This window comes from Dipodomys ordii, unplaced genomic scaffold (assembly GCF_000151885.1).
Source record: "Dipodomys ordii isolate 6190 unplaced genomic scaffold, Dord_2.0 Scaffold1, whole genome shotgun sequence".
Taxonomy (NCBI): Eukaryota; Metazoa; Chordata; class Mammalia; order Rodentia; family Heteromyidae; genus Dipodomys; species Dipodomys ordii.
The window spans coordinates 25,096,108-25,113,873 of NW_012267217.1; the positions used below are offsets into that span (position 1 = coordinate 25,096,108).

Here is a 17,766-nt window from a genome sequence, read left to right on the forward strand (position 1 = left end):
ATCCTCTTCTAGTTTCTACAGAAGAACAAATATGAAACAAGACCACATTGGAAAGGCAAAGTAAAGCAGGAGATGGAAAGGAGAAAGCAGCAATTGTTATTAAATAGCAGTTAAAATCTTTTTCACTTCTGACAAGAATTAACTTGAAATGCAGCAAGTGGCAGCAATCTTATGACAGGTTCAGGATGGCATCTATCAAAAAGCAGAAGTGCAAAATGTTGTCAAGTATTGTGTTTAATTATCTTAGCAATATAGATTTCATAATACTGTTGTTAGTGTCTATTTTCCTTTCAAAATATGTGTCATGGTGAATTATGAAGAGAATTTTTCTTGATGTAAGAAGCCATTTTATTCAACACATTGTTCACTATTTATAGCTCTTTTTTTTATTTACAGCAGTAGGTAACCAACTCAATCCCATGCTGTCAGTCAACAACAACATAGCAGCGAGGCATCCATTTGACACTAGAAGTTACGTTAGATTTACTTAGGACCTCATTGTAATTGCACAGTAAAAGCTAATTATGTCAAAGACATCATTTACAGTGTTAAAAGTATCATAAAGCTCACAGCTGAAGTGCTGTCACACATTTTTGAAGGGCACATTTTGTGGCATTGAACCCTGCTTCTCAATGACAGAATATAATGAGGCATATAGATATTATTATCAGTTCCAGCAGAGTGGCTTAATTTTTTTCCCAGTCTTCCTATATTTCCCCCACCCCCACTCCAGATGGGTGAAAACTTGTTCAGAGTGCCCACTTCAGTTTCCATGGCAACCGAGCTTTCACACACAGCTAACCTTTTCATTCACTGTGTCGATATTGTCTGTACAAGGATCATCTGAATGTGGTTTTCCCAGAGCAGTCATACAGCAGTCATTATCTGTTGTCTTGACATCTACCTTGGAATTCTTTTTTTGTCCCCCTTGGAGTTGACTGGACTTGTAGGCCAATGTGGGTAGAGTGTTCACTAAGATTAATTGCAGTGGTTTTTTATTTTCTTTGTACTGACATTGAATGTACCGTGAAAAGGCCGACCTGTAGGTCTTATTGAACAATGTGTAGACGAGTGGGTTGACCGCTGAGGAGAGGTATCCAATCCAAACAAACACATTGAGCAAGGCTCCAATGACATCCTCATTGCAAGACTCTTTGCAAATGACTGCCATGATGTTCGTGATGAAGAACGGGCACCACATAACCACAAATAGAAAGAAGACAATGCCCAGCACCTTGCAAGCTTTCTGCTCATTGCTGATGGACTGCATAGTCCTCCTGCCTGCATAGGACCCTGGATCCCTGTGGACTGACCTCTGGAAGAGCTTTTCTGAAGACAGAGAACTCTGGGGGAGGAAGCTGAAAGAAGTTAATTTGGCCCGTGTGCCAAGATCACTCACGCACAGAGTAGCTTCTTTCTGGAGTGACTTGATAGTTAGAAAGTAGGTGATCACCATGATAGTTAAGGGGATGAAAAATGCCACAAAAGAGCCAATCAGGACAAAGTTGTCATCTGCAAGTAGGCAACTCCCTTCCTTAAAAACCTTGGAGTCATCTTGCAGTCCAAAGACTGGAATTGGCATGGATATACCTGGAGATGGGAAAAAACATGAAAAAACAGGATTATTCAGGCAAGTGCATGTAAAGTATATAAAAGGAAAAAATATGCCAACATAATGGTTTTTTTTTGTTTTGTTTTTGTTTTTCTTTTTGGTGCCAGTCGTGGGGCCTGAACTCTGGGCCTGGGCACTGTCCCTCAGCTCTTCAGCTCAAGGCTAGCGCTCTACCACTTGAGCCACAGCACCACTTCCGGCTTATTCTGCTTATGCGGTACTAAGGAATCAAACCCAGGGCCTCATGCATGCAAGGCAAGTACTCAACCACTGAGTCACCTTCCCAGCCCCAATAATGTTGGTTGTGAAAAGATTGTATATCAATCTTGTTAAAAGTGTCACATATATTTTTGGTGAGAATTCATAATCCTTTGGACTTATCTTTTACTTTTTAATTTTTTTGCTAGTTATGGGGCTTGAACTCAGGGTCTGGGCATGTCCTGATCCCTTTTTCAAGGCCAGTGCTTTACCATTTTGAGCCACAGTGCCACTTCTGGTTTTCTGGTGGTTATGTGGAGATAAGAGTCTTACAGACTTTCCTGCCCAAGCTGACTTTGAACCAAGATCCTCAGATCTCAGCCTCCTGAATAACTAGAATGATAGGCATGGACTTACCTCTTTTTTTTTCTTTTTCTTTAAAATTTTTTGTAAAGATACTGTACAGAAGGATTACAATTACATGAGTAAGGTAATAAGTACATTTCATATTGAGCATTGTTACATCCTCCTTTGTTTTCCCTCCACTATCCCTTCCCTCCCAATTCCTGCCTCCACACACTGATGTTGTAAAGTTCATTTTTCTACATAGTGTCTTGTACATTTCATTGTTCCAATGGGTCAACCTGTATCCTTGTTTCAGCATTTTGTTATTTCCCTTCCTCTCCCCAGATTAGAAAAAATGTGTATACAATACTTACCTGAAATACCCTTCTCAGGGGCTCATATGGCAAAGATTAGATCCCCAAAGATTAGATCTACTTTGGGAGGTTCTGGAAACTTTAGGAGTGAAGACCTTGCTGGAAGATATAAGACAATGGAATGTCTATGGGAGCATCCTGATCTGTGTCTTTCTGTTTCCTGGCTGCTATGAGGTGAGTAACTCTACATACACTTCCATCATGGTATTCTTTCTACCTCAGCAATGGCCCAGGCTCCATAAAGGGATCCAGCAACCCTGAACTAAACCCTCTGAAACAAAAGCCAGAATAAACCTTTCTTCTTACAAACTGTTCCTCTCAGGTATTTGCTAGTCTGTCTAACATAGTATTACATAGCCTTTTGTGTGTTGTACTGCCCTATTTCATCTTACAAAGAGTGATGATTAATCTAGCTTTCATTTTTCATGCCGTATTTTTCTGATTATAAAGCCCATCTACCTTCTCCCACCCCTCCTGTGTTATTTTGAACCAAATCTCAGACATCATATCATTCAGTCTGTAAATATTTCACTGTGGACGTCTAGAAGATATCCACATTTAGGAAAACCAAATATTATCACAGTGCCAGTCTCACTTCTAAATAGAAATCTGACACTTAATAGTATTAAATATAATAAATATTCAAGTTTCTAATTGTCCTATATAAGTCATTACATACTTTTACTAGCAGAGAATTCATAAGGGTGGGATTGCAAAAGGCAAAGCAGCTCTGACTTGTGTGTGTGTGTGTGTGTTCTAGTACTGGAGCTTGATCTCAAGGTCTGGGCACAGTCTCTGAGATTTTTAGTTCAAGGATAGTACTCTATCACTTGAGCCAAAGCTCTACTTCTGGATTTTTGGTAGATAATTGGAGAAAAGAGTCCCGTGGACTTTCCTGCCTAGGCTGGCTTTATATTGTAATCCTCAGATCTCAAGCTGAGTAGCTAGAATTACATGTATGAGCCACATGCCTAACTCAGCTCAGACTTTTATTAACAAATCTAAGAGTTAGGAAAGACTATGACAAGAAATGGGAATTGTAATTTTACAGTCAGTGTCTCTGTCACCCATTCAAATCTGAGGGATCTTGAAAGCTGCCCCAGATACAGGGCTCAGGCAGAAGAGGGACAGAAGTGAGGGTAGGGGACACTTTGCTCAAGCTCATGCTTTTATGGTCACAGGACCCTATTTAAATGGACAATTCACCTTGTCATCTTGTCTATTTTTTGGCCCCTTTCTGAAGCTCAGCAGTGTCAGAGAGGTTGGATCAGACCAAAGCAATCATGAGATGGCTTATTTTCTCTGCCATAAAAGTAGAACCAGGTTGATGGGAAGAGAGAAGAAAACAGCAATCAGCTTTATAATAACAAAGTTCAAAGCTTCTTTTGCCAAAAAAAAAAGACACTTCAGGGACACTTTTGAAGAAAGATTTTTTTTTGTACTTCCTTTATGTTAGCTCAGCTGAACTGTATAACTGAGTGTATTGGTCTTGCTTTTGGCTACTGTGTAGACTCTAACACACAGTCTCAAGCCAGCTAAGCATATTAGTGCTAGAATGCATTTATTGGGAAAAATGCTCTTTTGAAGCTATGCAATGTAACTTCTGCACAATCAGAACAGAGTTTGGCTCCATCTAACCTCATATGTGAGTGTCCTAACCTTCATGCTACCTCATGCTGGCCATCCTAGCAAGGGAGAACTTTAACTAGTACATTGTGTAACAAAAATCTTTTTTGGTGACATTTGCTGTTACCTTCACAGGTTTAAATAATGGCATTTGTCACTTGTCTATGCTGTCACCTCAATTTTCCTGGAAGGTGGAGATAAATGACATCAGGGTTCATATTGAGGACATTATTAAGGCTAATGAGTCTTTATTTCCTTCCTTCTTTTCTGTCCCTGGCTGAATGTTGGGAACATTTGGTGGGCTAAGAGTTGGCTATGGCTCCAAGAAGAACATCCTCTAAGACCCCATATACCTCCCAGCATTCCTGATAACAAAATCTAGCATGTGATTGCTGAGTTTTAGTATTTTCAAATGTCTAAACATATATCTATGAGTGATGTTTTCTTTTTTTTTTTTTGCTGGTCCTGGAGCTTGAACTCAGGGCCTGGGCATTGTCCTTGAACCTCTCTACCACTTGAGCCACAGTACCACTTCCAGCTTTTTCTATTTATGTGGCACTGAGGAGTTAAACCCAAGGCTTTATGCATGCTAGGCAAGCAATCTACTACTAAGCCACGTTTCCAGCCATGAGTGATATTTTCTATATTCCATAAGTCTTATTAGATAAAGTGCTTGCTCACTGAGAACAAAGGACACACTGGACATCCATTTGAAACAGTACTGGATTTGAGTCTTGGCTATGGTTCTGTTGTTCTAGATTGGTCACTTCATCCCTGTGATACTCATTTATTTATCTATAGTATGAGGCTGGCACCAACATGCCTTCATGGACCTGGTAAGGATAAAGTGGGTAAAATATGCATTGCACCCTTGTCACTACCCAGGTTGAAGCAATATTCTATCATTGGCAGACAAATGTGTGAGTGACTTCTATAAAATAGAGGCGCATACATAAATCTTATTTTGTTCTAATCTATTTTGCTTAGTTGGTCTATATTATACTTTTCATAAACTGAAAGAATCAAAAATGAGTTTTGGCTATTGGCTATACAATAATGATGTAATTATTAGCTCTGCCAGGGCCACATAGGGTCTCAATCAATTTTAATTTGGTACAGCTAGAACTGTTGATTACTTTCCTAATGTGATGAATTATAGCCATTACTGTTAGTCATGATACATATAAACAAAAATATCAGCTGTTTAAGAAAAGGTGAATTAGTTTGTTATTAAATTTTGGGGTGCTCATCTTCCTAATTACTACCTTGTTTGTTACCTGACTGTTTAAAATAAATAGCAGTTTTCAACTAATCAGAATGTGGGATTACCTGAAATGCCAAATTCTTCAATTCCTTGGAGCTCAGAACCTTGCCTTTGGTTGGGAGAACATATATACCCCCACCCACTCCAGAATGTCTCAGTGTCTGCAGCTAGAAAAGGAAAGGGAGCAGGGTAGAACCATTTGCACTTACATAGAGATTTCCTCTCTTAGGTTTCTAGAATATCAGCCAGTCTTAAAAAGTATATGAGAAGAGGTGTCTGGAGGGGGAGAATCAAGACCATAAGTTTTTAAATGGCCCTTTCTTCTTTACTCTAAAAATATATAACCTTGCCTGTAACGTAGTTACTCAGAAGGCTGAGATCTGAGGATTGTGGTTCAAAGCCAGCCAGAGCAGAAAAGTCTGTGAGACTCTTATCTCCAATTAATCACTAGAAAATGGAAGTGGCATTGTGGCTCATGTGGTAGAGCACTCACCTTGAGCTGAAGAGCTCAGGGACAGTGCCCAGTCCCCGAGTTCAAGCTCCACCACCAATTACACATTATATAACCTAAGTGTTACTATGTGCCATTCATTCAGTGTTACTATGTTCCATTTTTGGTAAGTGGTTAGCAAGGGTTGGTAAAAGAGACTGGCCACAGGTCAAAACAATAATCTACAAAGAGAGAAAGAAGTTATGTTAGAGGACTAGAACATTCAGATAGGCTTGGCTCCCATTAAGAGATGAAGACACTGGATGATAGCCAAAATTATGTCCAATGCCATCTCTAGGGCAATAATTTTCTGGCTGTTTTGTATAATAATAGCTGATTTGGAGATCTGACATCTTCTCTGACTTGAAATTTTTCACATAGGAAGTATTTTCCTTTATTAGTAAACAGGAGCTTGGAGTATGTGACTCTATTTTGTTTAATGTATTTCTTTTTCCTAAAAAGTGGAAAAGAGCAATCAAAATTCACTGTTGGTACTGGATCTTCCATGCACATTTTGATTTCTTTTCATTAAAACTCAAGTAATGAAATGAGTGGGAAACACTGACCCCTAAGCATACTAAGGTGTTGGTTGAGGCCTTTCTCTTTAAAATAGAATGCCATTGTTGTTAATAAGGTATTGTCCAGTCAAGTAATTAGCGCATTTCTTTTTTGGAAAATGTTACCCCTCTTCCTTTACTTTTTCCTAGTTTTCCCCTCTCATCCTGGCTCACAAGTTGCGTAGTTCATTTTAGTGTATAGAGAATGCCATGACTGTATTTGTTCACCCTTCCCCCCTCTCTTTCTGTGTCCCTCCCCCTAAAAAGAAAAAAAATCCAAAGCAAAAACATACAATAACAGCAATAAAAGCCCCATGTTTCCATTCTCTGGAATTTGTTTCAATCAATAGTATTTTAAATGTTCAGAGGAGTTATGCCTTTGAATTCTTCCCCTAAGGGTGTCCTCCTTTAAGTCTGTTTGTGTTCTATATAGGTTATCATGTCCAGTTGTATTTTAGACCTAGTTTCTACATATGAGAGACATGTTTATCTAAGCTTGACTTACCCCACTTAATATGATTTTCTAAGTCTATCCATTTCCCTGCAAATGCCATAATCTTATTTTTTCTAATGGATGAGTGAAATTCCATTGTGTATAGGTACTACATTGTTTTGATCCACTCATCTACTGTAGAGCATCTGGGCTGTTTCCATAACTTGGCTATTGGGAATAGTGCAGCAATGAACATGGATGTGCTGTAAGTGTCTTTTCCATATCCTAACTTATGATGTTCTGGGTAGATGCCCAAGGGTGGTGTGGCTGAGTCATAAGGAGGTTCTATGTGTAGTTTTTTTTGAGGAACCTGCAAAACACCTTCCAGAGTGGCTTGTACTAGTTTCCACCAACAGTTGATGCCTTTCTTTTAGCATAGCTCTGCTTACTCTTTAGATATAAAGTTTGTACCTCTAATCAGTTTCTTACCATGGACTAGATAAAGGACCTTAGCTCTGGAGTACCAACAATGAAACCTGGGTTTAATTCTCAGTTTTACTCTTTTAGGCATTACTATCTTAGTGCTAATGGAGTTTCTGGTTGTTCCCTGGGGAACAAGAACATTCTGCCATTAGGTAGCAAAATTCCCATGGGGATATAGACACCAGAAGTCTCTAGGAGCTTCCAGTGCAGTAGTAGGTCAAGGGTACAGAGACATATATTTCAGGGCTTTTGTGAAAAAGATGGAAATTGAGATCATAGGTTCCAATTACTTTTCTTCACATTTTAACATGTACTGATTTTTTTTTCAGGCTTTAAAAAGGGATTTACTAGCAGTTTGAGGAAAAGCAAGCACCATGCATAAATACTTCAGGATAATCTTTAAACCACAGGAAAGAGAGATTGGATAGATAGGGCAAGAAGAGTGGGACTCACTTACCTTCCAGCAGTGTAACTCTCAAGATGTGAGAAGTTTCTTATAATCTCTGGTCTGTTACCCAGGCAGGGGAACACAAAAACCAAGGCGAGGTAGGCATGCTAGTTGCCTAAGAAGGTTATGTATTCTTTCTTAGAGTGATTCTCAGTAACTTTAATCATAAATATGTGACCAGTCAAGATAATTTCATATATATATGTGTTCATTCTACGTTGATATTTTACAGAATTATAGAAACATTCCTCATATTGCCCTATATACTGATATTATCTCTGAAATGTTCTCCAGACCAGTGAGGCCTCCAAGATTGCTATGAGGCAGTGTCTACATATGGAGGGGTAACAGCTGGTTGGGAATCTGGGAATGTAGCAATCTGTTTAGTGGCAGCCTTGGTATAGAAATCATACCTCTCCCTTCCACTGCATGATTATTTGGGGCTGATATGGGAGGCACAGATGGAAATTATAATCCCAAACTGTACCCTGCATTTCTTTCAAAACGTATCTCATGGTGTCTCCCTCATGTGAAGTCTTTCCAAAATGATATCTCAATATAATAACAACAACTTCTCTTCACTCTATATTCCTTCATGGCTGATATTGTGTTGGTCTAATTTTTAATACCTTAGATTCTTTTTTTTTTGTGTTCGAAATGTCATGTATACTCAGGAGACCATAATCTCACGAGTGGCAGAATTATCTTTTACTTATTGCAGTCATGAATGAGGTTCTGCTCCTACCAGAGGTTCTTTTTTTAACCAAGTGTTCATAAGAAGGGAAGAAAAATAAAAAGAGTTTGAGAATTGCAATACATTTTATAGACACCATTTGAAATGACTAGATGATTTCATAATGCTTCCCTTCTTTTTTTTTTACTTGGAAAACACAGTAAGAACGCTGTTAGTCACAGAAGTCAGAAAGAAGGAAAAGGGACATTGTTATGATGCAGAATGTGGCTGACTACCTGAACATCTGCAAACACAAGGGGAAAGATGACTATGAAACAGTGCCTCCAGGGAAAAGCGGACCTGGGTTTATTCTGATCTATTCTGACTCACAACTTGGATCCAGGCCTATTATTTTTTGAAAGCTCTTTTTTTGGGTGAGTTAAACAAGTATTAGGAAACTAGAACATCATATAACAGGAAAAGAATTTAGAAACACAAGTTGTACATTTGTTTCTTGACTGTTCATCACTAGCTGGGTGGCCTCAGTTTGCTTAATTTTAAATGGAATTCTATGCCTCCATCAGAAAGAATGACAACGCCCCATTTGTTAGGAAATAGAAAGACTTGGAAAAAATTATATTACTGAAGTAAGCCAGGCCCAAAGAAACATAGGTCCCATGGTTTCCCTTATCTGCAATAGCTAGTATATGTCTAGGACAAGCAGAAAAGTTCAAAAGCTATGTACATATGACCATATAAGATGATGTTACGTGAAATGAACCCCAAGATAGGGATACAAGTGGTTTTATCTTTCTTGCTATTGTTTTTAATGTATTTATAATGTACTGTGTGATTTTTTTGTTCTTTTGTATGTTCTTCCCCCGTTGTACAACCCCTGATTTCACTGTATTTGATTCCGGTGTCCTGCATCTTGTATATACATTTTTCTAATTTGGGGAGAGGAAGGGAAATAACAAAATGCTAAAATAAGGTTACAGGTTGACCCATTGTAACAATGAGATGTACAAGACACTTTGTTGAAAATGAACTTTACAACTGGGGGGGGAGGAGGAGTTGGGAAGGTAAGGAGGAAAGGAATGGTAGGGGGAAAATAAAGGAGGAGGTAACAATGCCTGATAGGAAATGTACTCATTAGCTTACTCATGTAACTGTAACCCCTCTATACAGTATTTTTACAATAAAAATATGAAAATATTCAATATATTAGACATGCAGGTTTTTTTTAATTGTGAAAATACTGTACAGAGGGGTTACAATTATATAGACAAGATAATGAGTACATTTCTTACCAAGCATTGTAGCCTCCTCCTTTGTTTCCCCTTCCCATCCCTTCCCATCCTCCCCCTAACCCCCACCCAATCTTCCTCCCCACCACCCCACCAAAGATGTAAAGTTCATTTTCGACATAACAACTTGTACATCTCATTGTTGCAATGGGTCCACCTGTATCCCTATTTAAACGATTTGTTTTTTCCCTTTCCCTCCACAAATTATACTGCTATCAAATACAATGAAAGCAGGGGTTATACCATGGGGACATGCAGGGTTTTAATGATAAATCAGTGTGGTGCTGTAATGTATACAACAGTTCTGAAATATTTGGTCTCAGCACTACTTTACACACCGAAGAATGGACCGGAGTGTAGGTCAAGTGGTGGAATACTTGCTTAGAAAGTATTATGGTTTGAGTTGAAGTCCTACTACTACTAAAAAATATTATTAAAGGCTCCAGAGAACTTTTGTTTCTGTGGGTTATATTAATATCTACTGCATTAGAAATTTAAAAATTAAAATAGTTATCAAGATATGGTAATAAGCTCATTATATATGTATCTGTACACTTACTAGTGCATAGTTACATGTATACAGATGTAGACATATGTATAGGTGTACTGAGATTGAGTTCCTGATAGGTACCCTGGGTACTGTCCCTGTGCTTTTTCACTCAAGACTACTGTTCTAACATTTGAATCCAGTTATACTTCCAGCCTTTTGGTGATTAATTGGAGATAAGAATCTTACCTTTACGTATTTATTTTTGTGTGGGCTGGTCTTGGACCTTGGTCCTCAGATCTCAGTTTCCTGATTGTCTAGGATTACAGTGTGAGTCACCAGTGTCAGGTTAGATCCTCTGTGACTCTAAGTCAGTCATTTCATCCCTCTGAGGTTTTTCTTCCCATAAAATATAGATTATTTAAAAGTATTCCCATTTAATGGATTATTGCTGTGTGATCAGTTGTAACTATAGGATCAACTAATATCTGCCAAAGAGAAAATTTTATAGCCTTTCTCAATGCTTCAGTTCCTCACTCTGTCTAAAAATCCCCGCTGTTGCTGAAATATCTGACAGCCTTGTTTGGCTCTAATAGAGATGAAGCCCAGTTTGCTACTGTCCCTATGGCTTAGTTTGGAAATGTGTGTATGGCTTGTCTTTTTTGTGAATAAGTCTTCATTAACATAGAATCTGTTCATTTGGGGCCTCATAGTACAAGAAGGCCTCCCAGCATGGGTGATAACGGACATGTCATGTATGGGGTAACCAGGATCAATGAAGTCAACTGCCAAGTGTGCAGAGTAATGGGGGTGAACTGTCATATTGTTTTACAAGTACACTTTGGGGTTCACTGAGAAAGAACAAAAGAGATTTCCACCAAGTTTTTCCTTAGTAGAGAGCAGCTTGGCCAGATGAATGCTAGGGATGTTTTTTGTAGGTTTTTTTTTTTTTTGTAGGGTTTAGGGATTAATGTGAGTGACATTCCTCCATGGTAGCCCCAAGGAAAGGTTCTCCAAAATGGATCTACATTGCATGTTTTATCTGTCAAGATTCTTTGGGTTGAAGCCAAGAAATCATACTGGCTGATTTATCAGCAAACAAGCTTAACCAATGCTATTGAATTCTTAAAAGAATTTAAGAGGGGGGTGGGATCCAGGCTACAGCTCTAGGAAGAAAATTGCATGACGGATGTGCTGGGCACATGAGAAAATTTGCTGCCTTCCTTATCACTGAGCGGCAGTGAAATCCCCACAGAAGTGTCACGTCAGTAGCAGGCACTCAGCGACGCTGCCCCTGACGCTGGTTTGGGTTGCCAAGAAGGAGTGTCTTGCTCATCCTGTTCATTTTGCTTTTTTCCAAAGCTTCGTTTTGCCAGGTTGCTGATATTAGGTGGGACCTAGGCTTCAAACCAATGAGCTAACTCTATAGAAAGAGAATTCCAATTGTGAGAACTGAGTTCTTGAGAATTTCCTTAAATATTGAAAGGCTAGTTAAAAGAGCTATAGTTTTTCTAATGGAACAGTTGCTACCCACTTCATTTGACAAATGGTAAAATGATTAGGACAGGGGAATACTTCTTCCAAAGATGGCACTACTGGGGTTTCTAGTCTATTCCTATCCACTCCCCTGCCTTCCTTTTATCTGTGATCTCTGTATGCTCAAGTATTTAATATTTAAAATGTCAGTCTGGAAATATGAATTACATGCCAGTAACTTAGACCAGTGATTCAACTTGTAATATAACTAAGAAAAATGGTGCTTGGTCTGAGTGCAATCAAGTTCAATTATGAAAAGAAAAACAACTAAAAACAGGACACATTGTGCAAACAAAACAAAATGTATCTGTGGGCTAGATAGATTTGTCATTATATTATTAGCTTGGCAGGTTTGGAGCTTTGAAATGCTCCTGTTAGGTTCTTTTAGGTTAACATTGCTTGTGATATGCATCTCAACTTGACCTTGCTCTTGGGGTTGTGTATCTATCCTGATCGTGATATGTGGGCACTCTTTCTGCCACAAGGCTTGGCTAACTGTTTATATGGTTCTTAAATCCTGAAATTGCCCAGGGTTTTTCTCAGTTGGTCTCAGAGACACATCTTTTCTTCTCAGAAAACACTGTCATTGCACAGATGAGTGAGCTTTCAATCTGCCGGTACCATTCTGCACATTTTAGGGTCCAGGAACTTCCCAACTAGCAACTCCTTTTTCCAACCTGAGCTAAATTGTATCTCCCTCCCCTCTTAGCGGACCTCTCTTGGGGCTCTCAGGATTCTAGAAGCTTCTTTAGAGTTCCACCTTGTTACATTTAACAGTCTGTTTGGCTCAGACCTCCAATTGTCCACTCACCTCAGGGAAGGCAGGGGTAAAGCACTTTCGATTTTTGATTTTTCTCATACACTGTTTGCAGTCAGCAATATGAAAGTCACTGCTCAGTAAGATTGAATTTACTCCATTTCTACAAAGTTGTATATACTCTGGAATGTTAGCTTAGGGACTTGGGGGAATTTTCCCCCCAACATTGGAGAGAGCTTTCTTTAGTCTTATTTTTCCCTGTGAATTCTCTGTGTTTCTCAATCTAAGTAGGAACTTATGTTTGCAGAAAGATGCTCTGACTTCAGGTTAAAAGGCAGCTTTGATTGACAAGTTTGTCTGGTTGTTATCGAGAGGGTAACAGATTTTGTGTTTTGGAGGTTCGTAGGTTTGAACTCAGTACCTTATATTTGCTAAGCAGTCCACTCTATCACTTGACTCATACCACAGTTCTTTTGGTTTTTCAAATAGAGCCTTGCATTTATGCCTGGCATATTATAGCCTGGACTATGGCTCTCCTATTTATGCTTTTCACACAGCTGACATGACAGGCATATTTCACCATGTTTAGCTTTTTATTGAATGCCTGGGCTGGTTCTTAAACCATACTTTTCCTGATCTTGGCCCCCTAAATATTTGGGACTACAAGCATGAGTTATTGTGCTCAGCTGAGATTTTTGCTTTTGAAGAGCTCTGTGATCTCCAGTTGAGCAGCTTCATTCTATAGTTCATTAACTAAAGAAGACCTCTTCAAATCTTTTATACCCATAAATAAAAGGTGGGAAGAAGCATGCATTTATAGGTGTCCATGACAAGTCAGTCACTATTTAGGTCTTCACAGATGTCAATAAACTCCCTCCCCATTAGGAACTGATGAGATAGGAATTATTCTCTTTTTATGGAGAAAGACAGGCGTTTCTAGTGCATTTTATGGTTTGCTATAAATTCTGTAGTTAAATGAATTTTAAAAAACCTGAAAACTAAGCCCATTTCTTTTTTCTGTAACATTTTTTGAGGGCTCTGGCCTCATGTATTCTTGTCCTGTGTTTGTTTGTTTGTTTGTTTTTAACTACACACTGTGTTTCTAGGCCTATTAGGGGGAATTGTTTTTTTTAATCTCTTGAAATCATAAGATTTATTGGTTGGCCTTTTCATTTGCTTTCATTTTAGAATTAATGCTTTTGGGTTTTAAGGATTAAGAGTGTTTACTTGTAAAGAGCTTTGAGATGCATCTGAAGATTATGAGAGCCCTCCCATCATTTAAATGGACAGTAGGAATGGAAATGGAAAATGGAAAGTAGAAAATTAACTGTCTATCTTAACAGCAGTGCATTTATCATAATAAGCAATAAACAGCTTAAGTATCCAGATGCCTGCTTGGTCCCTCAACTTGAATGTATCTAATGAATATCCTTAACCTCAGTCACAGCAGAAGTCTGGTTTTTTCAGCCCTGATTCTCCTATATCCCAAGAGATAGCATCACTTCTCATCCTAGGAGTTGTCCTTTCCCTGTGGGGGAAAAATTGCCATTGCCAGGTACCACTGGCTCACACCTCGCTACTCAGGAGGCTGAGATCTGAGGACCCTGGTTTAAAGTCAGCCTGGGCAAGAAAATCTGAGACTCTTTTCTCCAGAAATAGAGCTGTGGCTCCAGTGGTAGAGGACCAGCCTTGAGTGAAATAGCTAAAGGATAACACATAAGCCCTGATTTCAGCACAAACAACAACAAAACCCCTCACAACAAACAGCACAAAACCCCTGACCATTATCCTCATAATACTACCTAAGACTCGATACCAATTGTACCTCTGAAATACAATTTTTATGTTTTAGGTTCATATCTGCCTTTCTCTGTTCCTACTCCCATGGCCTGGTGCTCTAAGTCATTAGGACTCACACCTGACCTTCCTCACTGTTCTTGTTTTTGGGGGAAGAGAGAAGTCTTTTTTTTAAATTTTATTTTATTTTATTTGTGAACATACTGTACAGAGGGGTTACAATTGCATGGGCAGGATAATGCGTACATTTCTTACCAAGCATTGCAGCCCCCTCCTTTGTTTACCCTTCCCATCCCTTCCCAGCCTCACCCCTCCTCCCCATCCCAATCCTTCTCCGGGAAGAGAGAAGTCTTGATGCTTGGACTCAAGGCCTGAGAGTGCTGTTCCTGAGCTTATTTTGCTCATAGCTAGTGCTATATCACTTGAGCCACAGTTTCACTTCCAGCTTTTTGGTGGTTAAGTGAAAAATGAGAGTCTTACAGACTTTCCTGCCTGGGCAGGCTTTGAATTGAAATCTTCAACATCTCAGCTACCTGACATGAGCTGCTAGTATCTGACTTTCCTGTCCATACATCCTCAGCTTGAACTCCTTGCACCCTGCTCCACTGCACTTGGAATAACATCCAAATGCCTTACCCTGGTTACGGGCTTCCATGACATGGTCGAACTTCCTTTCCTTCTTGGTCTCTGGTCACTCCCACTTGTCCTATACTTTTGCTGCATGGCCTAATTCCTGGCTCTTCAGTCCCATAGGTGGCTTACCTGAGTAGGGACTTGGGATTTGTTACTTTCATCTCTAGATACTCTCTCCATTGCTATTCCCCAGGCTGTCTTTTCCTTAATCTATAGCCACTGAAGTGCTCTTTTTCCCAGGGGTTCTTCCTGACTGACCACTTAGCCTAAATTAGCCTTAGTGTGATAGGGAATCTGAAGTGTATTGCCCTTGTTTCTTTCCCCATTAGCATTTGCCACTATTCAAAATCATTCTGTTGGTGGGTTTGCTAGTTGATGGTTTGTCTCCGTGCATGGGAGACCCAAAAAAGGAAAGATTTTTTTCCTCAGATAGAGCCTGGCACATAGTTTTAAAATAGTAAGCACTAAATGAAGATTGTGGAATAAATGGACAAACAAATGCAGAGGCCTTTGGGAACACATGCAACACACACATCAAAAAAGAGGAGAAAATAATTATAACTAAATAGTAGGCTTCCTCAATTCTGACAAATTTGGGCTTTGTAGAAGATAAGGGGACATAATAGTTAATTGGCATTATGCTTTCTTGCAAGTCCTAGTTCATAAAGGTTCTTTGATTTTTAATATTTGCAGACTTATCTTGCATCAGGGAGGACTATGTGGTGGTGGTGATGATAGTAATAAAATCACAAACATTATATTCACAGTGAGGATTTATGTGCAGTGTTTCAGGCACTATCCTATGTGCTTTATACAAGTTAGCCCACTTGTTCCTTCCAGCAGGCTGTGAGGTAGTATTTTCATTATCTGCCTCTCTCTGCCCATGAGAAAACTAAGGCCCAAAGAGGTTAAGTAACCTAACGAAAGTCACCCTGGAGTGGGAGCATGAGGATTCTGAGCAATCCTCAGTTGGGTTTCAGACATAGTCTCGGCTCTTTTGTAATCTATAGCCTTTTTTTCTGCACAGTTTAGGTCCCAGGCTCAGGGCCAAACTCCTTCATTTCAGAAGAGATGCCCTCACAAAGTCATAGTGCTTAGGCTTGGTTCTTAGATTCTGAATCATCATAAGCTCTGGAGCCTGAAACCGATAAACTGATGTTGGGTGCTATGCAGTGTTTTTTTCTTTTTCATGAGTCCAGACCGTCTCTATCTGTACTGTACCATGGGAACTATTAACTTCACATTTAGAGTCATTGAGGTGCTATTCAGATGAAGGCCTTCTCATAAGAAACAAAAATTAGAATGGTAGGGAACCTAGTTCTCAAGAAATTAATGATAAAGAGCAATTATTTTTTATTGCAAGTCTTTCAGGGCAACCCCAGAACATTTAAAAAACAATATGATAAGTCCCTTCTCTATTTTTAAAATGATATTTATTTTCTTTTATGATTTCCCACTAGTTGGTATTTACCATCAGTTAACCTGTGCTGGTAGTGAATGCTTTTTTTTTTTCAAGCTTAACATCTAGATGATATTAGAGATGATTCTGCATTGTTGAATCTGGATGTACAGAGGCTATGTCTAGTTGTGTGAGTGGGTGTGTGTGTGTGTGCGCGCATGTGTAAAATCATAGTAGTAAAATCATAGCTACAGGGCTTTACGGTTCCATTTATTCAGGCTAGTTTTTTGAGACTATGGAAGCAATTTATAATATAAAAACCTATTTTTATCACATACCTCATTGAGGTATGTAACATTTCTATCTTCTTATTCATAAAATTGACAGATCACTGGCTAAATTGATAAAGAAGAGACTCAGATCAAGAAAATCAGGGATGCCAAAGAAAACATTACAACAACATCCAAGAAATCTAAAAGATTATGAAGGACTACTTTAAAAACCTCCTCCAAATGTAAAATCTAGTAGAAATGGATAAATTCCTAGGGACATGCAAACTACCTAAGCTGAACCAAGAAATATAAATCACTTGGGGCTGGGGAGGTGGCTCAGTGGTAGAGCGCTTGTCTTGCATGCATGAGGCCCTGGGTTCGATTCCCCAGCACCACATAAGCAAAAAAAAAGCCGGAAGTGGTGCTGTGGCTCAAGTGGTAGAGCACTAGCCTTGAGCTGAAGAGCTGAGGGACAGCGCCCAGGCCCAGAGTTCAGGCCCCACGACCGGACCCCCCCCAAAAAAAAACAAAAACAAAAAAAACAAACAAAAAAAGAAATATAAATCACTAAAACAGGCCCATAATGCACAATGAGGTTGAGGAAGTAATCAGCAGTCTTGTAGTAAGGAAAAGCCCATGTCCCGATGGATTCATGGCTGAATTCTATAAGACTTTTAAAGTTGAACTAATACCAGTACTCCTCAAATTTAACCATGAAATAGAAAAAGAAGGATCAATTCCAGACTCATTTTATGAAGCCAGAATCATTCATTCTTATCCCTAGAACAGGTAGGGATTCAACAAAAAAAAGAGGACTATAAACCAATCTCTCTGATGAACACAGATGTATAGCCCTTGAATAAAATACTAGCCAACAGAAATCAGCAAGTAATCAAAGTAAATCATACATTTTGGTCAAGTAGTTTTTGTCCCAGAGAAGCAAAGATGGTTTAACATATGTAAATCAGTAAATGTAATATATCACATCAACAGAGTCAAGGACAAGAACAAAATCCAGCATCCATGAATGTTAAAAGTTCTGGAGAAGCTTTTACTGAAGAGGCTGTCTTTCTTC

General features: G+C 39.1%; 1 protein-coding gene across 2 annotated transcripts in view; it reads right to left on the reverse strand.

Annotated features, from left to right (window-relative positions):
* Positions 1 to 436: 436 nt before the first annotated feature.
* Positions 437 to 17,766, reverse strand: part of Htr2a (5-hydroxytryptamine (serotonin) receptor 2A, G protein-coupled) — a 95,267-nt gene continuing 77,937 nt past the window's right edge. Inside the window, exon 3 of one of the 2 annotated variants that reach the window (XM_013036627.1) lies at positions 437 to 1,590. In XM_013036627.1, the coding sequence (XP_012892081.1) occupies positions 788 to 1,590 (803 nt within the window). In that variant the 3' untranslated portion in view covers positions 437 to 787. The remainder of the gene's footprint in view (positions 1,591 to 17,766) is intronic. The other variant, XM_013036654.1, reaches the window with a different exon arrangement.